At 54.8% G+C, this 11,415-nt stretch overlaps 1 protein-coding gene across 1 annotated transcript in view; it reads right to left on the bottom strand.

Annotated features, from left to right (window-relative positions):
- Positions 1 to 11,415, bottom strand: part of RTN4RL1 (reticulon 4 receptor like 1) — a 61,396-nt gene extending 49,981 nt beyond the window's left edge. Inside the window, exon 1 of the mRNA XM_083715213.1 lies at positions 10,944 to 11,415. Coding sequence (XP_083571339.1) covers positions 10,944 to 10,956 — 13 coding nt within the window. The 5' untranslated portion in view covers positions 10,957 to 11,415. The remainder of the gene's footprint in view (positions 1 to 10,943) is intronic.

An 11,415-nucleotide genomic window follows, 5' to 3' on the forward strand; every position in this document is an offset into this window, starting at 1 on the left:
GGGCGGGCGAGTTTCAGGTTGCGTTTTTTCGAAAGCATGAATCGGGATGGTTTGCAGTTAAAAAATAAACTGAATTAACTGTCTCCCACAACCACCAGTGTGCCCCCACCTAAGGTCAGGGGGTGGCCTGACTGCCCCTATCTCCTGCCTTTCTCCCCAATGTTTCCTCACAAAGGGAATCCCTTCAGGGACCCCTCTCAGACCAGCTAACTGGGCCTCAGAATCTCTACCTTCAATACCAAGCCCTGGTCCCAGGTGATGTAAAAAGAGAGCATGTGCAGAGAGCTTTTCATTTCCTGTTGCTGTTGTTGTTCAGGAGGGAAGTCTCCCAGAACAGGCTTCCAAGTCCTAGACCAGAGGTTCTGAACCTGTGGCTCCCCAGATGTTGTTGGACTGCAACTCCCATCATCCCTGAACTCTGGCCTTGCTAGCTAGTGGTGATGGGAGTTGTAGTTCAACAGCATCTGGGGACCCAAGGTTGAGAAAGGCTGTCCTAGACAGTCCCAGAAGAAACCCCGCTGCTGCCGCCACTGCCCCCCCTCTCTCTGCCCTGTCCTCGTCCCCCAGGAAGAGTGGCTGCCTTGGGGTGTTGAGAAGCTGCCAGTTGGTCTCTGGCTGCCTGCACCCAAGTAGCAAAGGCCTGGGAGAGACCAGGCGTCAAATCCCCTTGGATGACCTTGGAAAACAGGCACTGCCTCTCAGCCTCACCCACCTCGCAGGGTTGTTGTGGCGCTCAAATGAGGGGAGAGCGAGGCACGCTACCTTGAGAAATCAGAGGGCTACAAAGGCAACACATAAATAGTGGAGATTAGGGAGCCACTGGCTTAGAGGAGTGGGTGACACACGTACACAGCTCTGAACACACAGCGTTGCTGGGGTAGACTAGATTTCCCTTGGCAGTCCCTTCCTACTGTACAGTTTGATGGCCTCCAGTGGTGGGACATGGCCTGGGAGCTCAGGGGTCATGCATAGCAGCACAGGCAAAACCACAGTCACACACCCCTGGATCTGCACCCTGCGGCTCTTGTCAAATGCTAGAGCTGACATTTATTTCTGCAGAGCCCAGGTGCTGCTGCCTACCTTGCAGAAGCAGGTTCACAGTTCCTGGAGAGCAGAAAGAGAAGGCCTTTTTTGTGGGGGGGGGGGCCCTCAAGCCCAGGCCAGCTCTGTGCCCACCCCCTCCTGCCCCTCCCTCTGACTCTCCCTGCAGGCTCCCTTCCCTGCATTAGAAGAGCAACTAAGTGCAAATAACTTAATTCAATTCTCTTGCCCAGCTGCCAAGTGAACCCTTTTAGCAAAGCAATAGAGGCGTGTGGGGGGGAAGACACACCGTCTCTGCTGGGGTTCCTGCAGCCCCCCCCCGCTCCCGCACAACCACCTTGCCATATGCCTTGACCTTGAAGCGACCTTCCTCTCCCCACACGGCTCTGCCGGGTCAGAGTCTGTCGCTCCAGGAGCTCCCCGGCCTGCCTTGCTTCCTGCCTGCTCCCTCCCCACCCTGGGGTGGCACAGTCCCTCACGGCAAGGGGGCACCAACAAGAATACCCCCTCAACACACTCGCACGGCAGCAAACACTGACAAAGCCCCCTCACCCCGTGAGCCCCCAAGGCTATCAAACTAGGCTATCACCAGCCAGGGCTAAGAGAAGTGGCCCTTCTCCACACCAGGGTTGGGGGGGGGGGAGTTAATCTGGATTAATTTGCCATGTGAACGGAATTACACGTCTTGCAGGCATCTCCCGATCAGAGGACTTGCTCTCGATTTGCAAGCCCCTTAATCTGGATTAGAGGCAGCCGCTAACTAGCTCTCCTCTGGGTCTGGGGTTATTTCCATCTGCTGTCCCGTTTGAAGGAGGTGACGACACCCCAGGGGGGCTGGCAAGGAGGACAAGGCCTCATTCCCAGAGTACCGGGTGTTTAGTTTGAGCCCAATAAAGATAAGGTGGGGTGACGTGGGGTGTCCTGGGGCTGTGATCCACACCTGCACCTCACTTTCCTGCCCCGTTCTGTCCCTGGCAGCAGCCGTCTGGCTGGGCATTGCAGAAGGAACCAGAAGAGCTCTGCTTAAATGCCTCCAGACAAGGAGAAAGCAGCAGCTCCTGAGGCATCTGGTTGGCCACTCTGAAAAGAGGGTGCTGGTCCAGTTGGGCCACTGGCCTGATCCAGCCGGGCTCTCTTCTGATGTTCTTAAAAAGAGCTCTCAGATCAACCCAGCTCTCCCCAAAAGCTGCTCTTCCCAGGGGGTCTTGTCAGCTCCCAGGCAGCGCTGTGATTCCCCCCAGAGGCAGACCCAGGTCAATCAACAGATTCAGGTGTTTATTTTCTCCCCACAAGCAAGGAGCCTGCAAGGCACCTCATACTGGGATGTTTACACAGAGGAAGAAAAGAAAGCTGCCTTAATTCCAAGCCAAACCATGAGTTCATCTAGAGCCCTCCCTTTGGCTGACCAGAGGCTGACATCTGCCAAGGGCCTTTCAGGCTCAGTGTCGTCCACACCGGCCAGCAGTAATGGCTCTGCAGGGTTTCAGGCAGGGACTGTCTCCCAGCCCTATCTGGGGTCATGGACTGGTTGGATGCAGAGGATTGGTGGGAGGAACCGGCTGGGGAAACCCCAAGGGAACAAGGTTCAGAGCCCGGGGAGTGGGGATGGGACAACAATGAGCGGTCAGAGGGAGAGGGCTGGGAGAAGGAGGTGTTGGAAGCTGAAGCAGAACAGATCTTAGTGAGCTGGGAGAGTCTGTGGCAGAGAGCAGTTCAGAATCAGAGGCAGAAGCTGAAGCAGGAGAGGAAGGAAGCCAAGAGGCAGAGATGAGTCTGGCTGGTAAAGAGTCACAGGTGTCTCCTGCTCCTGCTGCGACACACTCGCCTCCCACTTGGTCTCCCAGAACCAGGAGAGGCATGAAAAAGGTGGAGGAGAGGTTGGCTGCAAGCAGGCACAGTCTCAGATTGCTTGCAGGAGGGAATTTAGCTGTGGGGAGGCGGGGCCTTCAGCCTCTGCAACTGCTTCCTGGGGGGCAAGACCTAGTGAAGAATTGCTGTGCTCATAGGATGGACACTCCTCTGCAGACACTGTCTTGCTAATAAAGAGTTAACTCCAGCTTGCTCAGTGTGATTGAATGCTGGCTCGCTCCTGTCGCCTGGAGATGCTATCAGGGATTGAACCTGGGACCTTCTGCATGCAAAGCAGGTGCTCTGTACCACTGAGCTATGGCCCTCCCACCCCAAATATTGGAAAGATAGGGCAAGACCACTAAGGGAAGGGTGAGAGACGACTCCTACAGAGCAGGGAGCTCCATGTGGTGGGTGCTGTGCTAAATAAGAGGAAAACTCCCTGTTTCCTTATTCCCACCAAGTGGGTCTCACACGAAAGGGGGGATGTGGGGAAAGAGGCTTCTCCCGCTGGTCAAAACAGAGGGATGAGAGGAGAAATGAGGAGACCGGGAGCAGCAGCAGCAGTAACAGGGATGAGTTGGCCAGGATTAACACGCACACCCAGCACACTTTATTTCTATCACATCACAAACACCTCTGGTTTCACCCAGCCCCCTTCTTCCCCCCTGCTGTATATTTTGGAAGGCTCAGGTTTTTCTGCCTGCACTTGGGCACCTTCTGAGACCTCAGAGCCAAATGTTCCCTGAACACAGAATCATAGAACTGGGAGGAATCCCAAGGGTCACAGAGTCATAGAACTGTCAAGTGGGAAGGGAGCACCAGGGTCATCTAGTCCAACCCCTTGCAATGCAGGAGTCTTTTGCCCAAACCCACAACCCCGAGATCGAGAGTTTCCTGCTCCACCGACTGAGGTCGTCCAGCCCATAGATAGGCAAACTAAGGCCCGGGGGCTGGATGCGGCCCATTTACCTTCTCAATCTGGCCCGCGGACAGTCTGGGAGTCAGCGTGTTTTTACATGAGTAGAATTGTGCTTTTATTTAAAATGCATCTCTGGGGAATTTGTGGGGCCTGGGAATTCGTTCCCCCCCCCAAAAAAAATATATAGTCCAGCCCCCCCACAAGGTCTGAGGGACAGTGGACCGGCCCCCTGCTGAAAAAGTTTGCTGACCCCTGATCTAGCCCAACAACCTGCAATTCAAGATCACATTTCACCTGGCTTTTGATGAAATTGTGACACCATTTTGAATCAAGATGGCGGATGGAACCTTCCCCAACTGGGCGTGAGGTGGCTAATAGGCCAGTATGTGTACTCAAACACCCAACTCTCATTTCCAACTCACTCAGCGCAGCCTGGCTTAGTCTCTCTGTTGCCATATCTTTATCCCGCCTTTGTTATGTGTGTGTTACTTTGCATTTCAACTTCTGATGTAACCTGGCTTCGGGGAAACACCGAAATGCCACAAATAAATAATGTAAGGGCCTTCCTTGTCTTTGCAGCCCTCAAAGTGAGCGAGGGACCTGCTGGGGGGACAAGCCTGGGATTCCAGTTTCGCATCGGGGATAAAGAGAGGTGCGGAAGAGAGAGGAAGAGCAAGATCAGCACAAGGGAGCAAGGGGCAGACTTCTAGTCTAGCATCCTGTTTTCACAGTAGCCAACCAGATCCTGTCCCCCGCAAATGGGCTGCTTGCAAGAAAGGCCTGATCACAACAGCAGTGCTCTCCTACCTGAGATTCACAGAAAGTGGTATTGCAGAAGCATCGCTGCCTCTGACTGTGGAGGCAGAGCAATAGCTCATCCTGGCCAGTAGCCCGCCATAGCCCTCTCCTCCATGAATTTGTCTAATCCTCTTTCTGAAGCCTTCCAGGTTGGGGGCCCGTCACTGCCTCCAGTGGCAGGGAGTTCCAGAGTTTAACTCTTCGCTGCGTGAAGGGCTTTTTTTTCTGGTTTGTCCTGAATCTCCCAACATTAGATATCCACAAGTTCATGTGTTCGTAGAAAGGTAGAAAAACACTTCTCTGTCCACTTTCTCCAGGCCTTGCAGGCCTTATAAGCCTCTATTGTGGCCCCTCTTACTTGTCCTTTCTGTAAACTGAAAAGTCCCAAATGCTGCAACTTTTCTTCATAGGGGAGCGAGTCATTCCATCCCCTTGATCATTTTGGCGGCCCTTTTCTGAACCTCCTCCAGCTCTACAATCTCCTTTCTGGAGTGCAGAGACCAGAACTACGTCCCTGCCACAGATTCAAATAAAGGTTTTCCGCTTCCAAAAAAAGAAGAAGAAAAAAAGTATCATTTCCATGAGAGCCAGAAATGAGTGACTTTCCCAAGTCTGGAAAACAAATCCATTGCAGAGGCAAGACTTGAACCCAGCTCCCCTGGTGCCAATTATCTACCGCTGGCTCTCTACCCCAACTTGGCTGGAGGAAAGCCTATTCTTGCTCTGGTCAGCGCCTTCTGGCACCAATTCTGCTTTTCCTCAATCCATTCGCCGGTTTATTTATTTAAATATTTAGGCTCCGTCTCCTCTGCCAAAGCCCCAAGATGCCTCACCATCCATCTGTGACATCTCTGGACACATGTTTTCTTTTCCTGCATCGGGAAGGTCTCATTTCTTTGGTAGGACATGTTGAGCTTCCTCTTCCATCGAATCATCGAACTGTAGAGTTGGAAGGGGCAATGCAGGAGCCATGGCTAAAAAAATCTCTGACAGGAGACCACCTGAGTCTGCCACCTTCCAAGATCATCCATTCCCCCCATCAAATGGCTTAGAAATTTCTTCCTAATGTTCCACCAGGATCTCATTTCTTGCCATTTTTCTACTGCTAGGAGTCTGGGGCTCCTTTCATCTCCTCACTAATTCCACTCTTTTGGAGAGACTGTCATTTGTGACCTCTCCTATCCCCATGCCTTAAACTTTTATTTATGCCCCCCACCACCTGGGGAAGCCTTAAACCAAAGCAGCAACCCTCCTGAATTGTCTGCATCCCTTGATCTGATCTGGTTGGCCTGTTCTTAGGGTGGGGGGGGTGTAGGTTCCCCCGTTTCCATATTCATCTTTTGAAATTAAGCCCCTTTCCTTTGCAAGTGGCACAGTCTTCAAAATGTCAAGTGCACCTTGATTTTAAAAGAATGGATGGGGTTGCTGGAGTGGGGAGGGCTGCTCCCCACAGCCCAGCCCACTGACTATCCCTGGTGTAAGAACTGGACCTCCCTGGTGCTCTGGGAACTGGGAATGCCAAAGGAATCTCCAGTTGGCTTCCGGAGCGTGTACGCAGCAGCAGAGGTAAACTTGGGTGAAATGGGTCTTTGGAGAACACCTCTGAAGTCTGAGAGAGTTAGGAAGCTGGTGTTTATTGAGGGAAGTGCACTGGGCAGGATTCTATCGCCCTGGATCACTAACCAGCTGGAGGGGCAAAGAAGCTCTGCTCTCCAGGAGGACCTCAAAAGTGTGAGAGGAGAGGCGGAAGGGGAAGGGATGCAGCCAAGACACCTTCCTTGGCCTTCAAAGGACAGGTCAGCACAGAGGTCAAAGGGAAAGGGGCAGGAATTTGGAAGTCTCCCTCTCTAGCTGCCAGGACCGCACACAGACCCTTCTAGGCAGCATCTCAGCATCCTGACATCTCATGCAAGGGAACCTGGAAGGGATCTGAGAAGGTGTTTCAGAGTGGCTAAGGAGCCTGTTACCCCCACAAAAATGCACCTGCGCCACCTCCCATAGCTACATGTGATTTGGCTCACTAGCCCGAGCCATCCAGAGCCATTTGCTCTGTACTCTAAGTGGCATCTTGGGTGAAAGGAGCAGCTGCCATGGGCTGAGGGTGATCCTGCCTTGGCAGCTCAGGCCAAGGAACTGCAAGACACTCCTGTGATCCTACAAGGGGAGGGGGGCCCTCAGACTGGGAGCCCCCTCCGCCTTCCCTGAGGCTTTCCTCAGGCCACGCCCCTCACTGGCTCTGCCTCACACCATCCTTGAGTGCTTGTGCAAGGCTGCAAATGTGTCCTTGAACTCTGCACTTGCCTCTGGGCTGCCTTGATGGAGGGTGGAGAGAGAGAGGCTTGGAGAGTGTAGACACCAGCGAACCATTCACATTCCTTGCCCTGCCCACTTTTGTTTTTGGCTCCGCCCACCATCAAATCATAGAATTTTAAAGCTGGAAAGGATGCAATGGGGCATCTAGTCCAATGTCAAAAGTGGCCCTCATAAGGTTGCCCGGGATGGAATGCGGCCCCTGGATTGAAAAGGTCCCTGCCTGCCCCCACCCCAGGTCCTATAATATGTGTCCTGAGACAAGCTCAGGCACTGGATTCTAAAGAGACTCAGAATAGGGTTAAAAAAGCTTTGGGGTATGGTGGGTCCCCCAGGGACCTCCAGAATTGCCCCACCCTCCTCCAGAACAGAAGTGGGGACCCCAGTCTTAACTCTGTGGCTGCAGCCCTTTCACAGAGGCAGGAGAGCCAGTCCTGCTGGAGGAGGCTGCTTCAGCAGTGCTACAGCATGCCCTCCCCCCACCTTGGGGGTTTGGCCCCTTTGAACGGGGCTGCCGTTCCCAGGACGGGGGTCTGCCACTTCACCCAACAAAGCAGCCTTGGCCAGAATCCAGCTCCGGCTGAACTACAATTCCCATCATCCCTCTGTGGCTCTGCTGGTTGCTGTGAGTTCTCATCATCATGTCTCTTTCCCCCACAAAACCTCAAAGCAACTTAGAAAACCGTGAAAAATAAGCACAATGTGCAAAACAACCTCAGATGTGCAAATGGTTGACTCGGTTAGTGAGGGGAGGGGGCCTTAAGAACACAGGAAGAACCTGCCGGATCAGGCCAGTGGGCCATCTAGTCCTGCGCCCTCCCCTCCCAGTGGCCAACCAGTTGCCCCCCCCAGTGGGAAACCAGCAAGCAGGATCTGAGCAAGAGATCCCTCTCCGCTCCTGTGCTTTCTAGCAGCTGGTTGTCAGGAGCATAGCCACTGATATCCTTATCATTAGCCTTGCTCATCTTCTAAGTTGGTGGCCATGCCGACACTGCTTCCTGTGGCAGGGAGTTCCACAGCTCAACCCCAGTCCTGGCCAGATTTATTTACCTGGTAAAATTTATACAGTGGTACCTCGGGTCACTTACGCTTCAGGTTACAGACTCCTCTAACCCAGAAATAGTACCTCGGGTTAAGAACTTTGCTTCAGGATGAGAACAAGATGATGTGAATGCTTTCCAGTAGCCTCATCCAACAGAAGGTCAGGATCTAGGAAAGGGGTGTTTGTGGCCCAGGGGTCCATGTTCTGCCCTTTGTGCTGGGACCAGGGCATGCATCAGAAAAACAGCTCTGCCGGCCGTGCTGGACCAAGCTAAAAAATGCACCCCTAGTCCTGCCTCCTGTCCTCACAGTGGCCCACCAGAGGCCCCAAAGGGAAGCCCAGCTGCTCTCCCCACTTGGGGTTCCCAGCATATTGCCTCCAGCCGTGGAGGGAGAACACAGCCAAGGGGGGCTAGTGGTGGCCGCCTGGTTCAGGCCCTTGGGATCTTCAGAGGCTTCTCCAGATCTGCCTACAGATCCTGCCATTCAGGGGTGTTTAGCGGGGAGGGCTAGCCTCAAGTCCTTGGCCCCATCCCTATGATCTCCTGAACCTTCTTCCTTACATTATTCCTTTAGATAACTGCTTTGAGGGTTGTCTTCTTGCAGGTCTCTTAATGAGATATAGTATTGATTGATTGATTGATTGATTGGTTGGTTGATTGATTGATTTAATAAAACATATATAGCCCTTGATATTATTATTTTTTAAAAAAACAACAACCCTCCCAAGCAGTTTATGAAATAAATAAATCAAACAAATATTTGGCAAGATTAAGTGGCATGTTAATCGATTAAAAAAAAACACCTAAGTGGGTTGCATGAAACAAAGTTGGTTTTATACGTATGTGAGATATATTTAGATAATATTAAATCTCTGTGTATATGAGAGAATATATGTGCCTGTGTTTATATCCCCAGGTACACACATACATCTACTCACAACAACCTCAACTTTGCTTCCCTCCTGACTGTCCCTCTGAATGGCCGCCTAAATATGCAAAGATGACTATATGCAAATGGTTACAGGTAGGTAGCTGTGTTGGTCTGCGGTAATAAAATAAAAATAAAATAAATAAAAATTTAAAAATTCCTTCCAGTAGCACCTTATAAACCATCTAAGTTAGTTATTGGCATGAGCTTTTGTGTATCTGAAAAAGTGTGCATGCACACGAAAGCTCATACCAATAACAAACTTAGTTGGTCTCTAAGGTGCAACTGGAAGGATTTTTTTTATTTTGTTTCGACTATATGCAAATGAGATGTAAATATGTGCCTGGAGGCAGTTGCTGGAGACCTCTCGGAGGGGTCCCGGGCTGAGCTGCTCTCCCTCCAAAGCAGACCTGCTCCTTCCGGGGCCCAGAACCAGCGAGGCCGCCGCCGGTGCCAAGAGGGGGCCGGGGTCCTTCTCCTCTGGGTGGGTGGGAGTGGGGGGCGTGGCCTGAAGCGGGCCCGGCTGCTGAATTATTCAGGGCAGCGATATTAGCTCGGCAGAGAAGCGCGGGCCGGGCTGGCTCTTTTCTGCATTTCCTCCGCGTGGCTGACGTACAGATAGATCGAAATGAAAGACAGCTTCGAGACTCGCAAGAATTCATCGCGGGGCAACTTAGCCAAGTCGCCTCGCCGCCCAAAAAACTTCCTCGCCCCGCCCCCAGTGGTCAACTTCCGAATGGGGGAGAGGTGGTCCTAAACTGACCTCTTGACCCCCACATCAAAGTCTCCCTCCCCCCCTCTATTAAGGGGTCTGCTGATTCTGGCTAACGGGCTTCAGGGGCGCTCTGTGCATGCTCAGGAAGCTGTGCTCCTTTAAAAAATAGGTGCTGGGCCCTGACTCGCGGTCCGGAAGGAGGGCAGTTGCTTTGGCACGGATTAAGCTTCGGAAACTGGGGCAGAAAGCGGGGGTGGGGGTGGGAAGGGAGAGTGGGAAGGAGGGAGGGCGAGGCCTCATCCTTCTTTCCTTCTTCCTTGCGTGGGGCCTCTGTGGCATCGCTTTGCCAGATGCTGCCGTGACAAGACCAGGCGCCTGAGCCCAGGCACGGGATCTGCCTCCCCATCCCACCTCCTGAGCCGATTTTAGAGACACCGCCACGACTGTGACCCCACCGCCGTCGCATAAAGATTAGAGCCGAGCGCACCAGCTACTCGCTCCCCTCCGCCCTGCCCCACTTCGGGTCCCGAGAAAAGATCCGCGCTCAGCCCCACGGATCAAGCCCGCCCCTGAGACCCCCATCACCCTAGGGCGCGCGGGCGCGCACGCACACAAGTCGGTCTCAGAGCGACATCCCAAGATTGGGCCAGCAAAGTTGGGCGCATTTGGTAAGGGGGAGACCCCACGCCCCCCCCATACTTTGACTTGACAGCGCGCGCGGAGAGCTTGCCAGGTCCCAGCAGCCCCGACCCGTCGAGGGAGCCCCAGATGAAGGCGGCAGCGGGGCGCGCGAACCAGAATGCGACTGCGGATCACGAAGCAAAAGAAACCGTCCTTACACCCGAAGAAGCCGGGAGGGACCGGCCTCTCCCCACCCCGTTGGGCGCTCCGATCTTCTTGACCCCCCCCCGCCCCGTCGACTCCTTCCCTGCAGCGCCGCCCAAGCCCAAGTGGCGACTCAGCCCAGCGATCCGGACCTTCCAGGCCGGATACCACCTGACCCTCCCCAGTTCGACGGGGACCCCCTGCCACAGCCCTTTGGAGAGACTGCTCTGCCCTCCCCGCCGCCTCGCCCCTCTTTACTCTTTGCCACATTACTCCCCCCCCCCCAGGTACCCCGAGAAGCCGAGCGGAGCGTGCGGCTCACTGCTCTCGTCCGGGCGCGACTCCGGGGACCCACGGGAAGGAGCCCCGACGTCCCCACTTCCCCCCGGAGGGGCCAGGAAAGTTTGTCGGCCTGCGCTCCCCGGCTGGGTCCTGCAGCCCCCGGACAGCGCGGCAAAGTTTGGCGACGGCCGCCTGCGTCCCTCGCTTCCTTCGCGGGCTCTGCGGACTCACCTTTGCGGATCATCTTGGAGGCGCCGCGGCGGCGGATCCCGGAGCGGCGCTCACAGCGGGCGGCGACTGCGACGGCGGCAGATAATCCGAGCGGGGCTCGCGGGAGCTCCAGGCAGCCGCATCGCGCGGCCGGCGGCAGCGTTTCCCCGGCAGGCAGGCAGACAGGCAGAGAAGGCAGGCGAAGCGGTCGGACGACTCTCCTTCTCCGTTGCGCGCCTGGTTGCTCGCTGCCGGCTCGGCTCCGCTCGGCTCGGCGCTTTTAGGGGGGGGAGCCGCCCCCTCCGGGCTGGCCGCGCTGCCTCCTCCTCCTCCTCCTCCTCCTGCCTCCCTCTTTAACGCGCAGAGCCCCCTCTCCACCCGCTCGGGTTTGCGCCTCCAAAGGGCGTCGCGCTGCTGCGCCCCAGCTCGCCTCGCCTCTCTTCCCCGCAGCAGCGACGGCTAGGCAGGGCTGGGCTGGGCTCGGGCTGGGCAG

This window comes from Podarcis gaigeae (genome assembly GCF_964106915.1).
Source record: "Podarcis gaigeae genome assembly, chromosome: 15".
NCBI lineage: Eukaryota > Metazoa > Chordata > Lepidosauria > Squamata > Lacertidae > Podarcis > Podarcis gaigeae.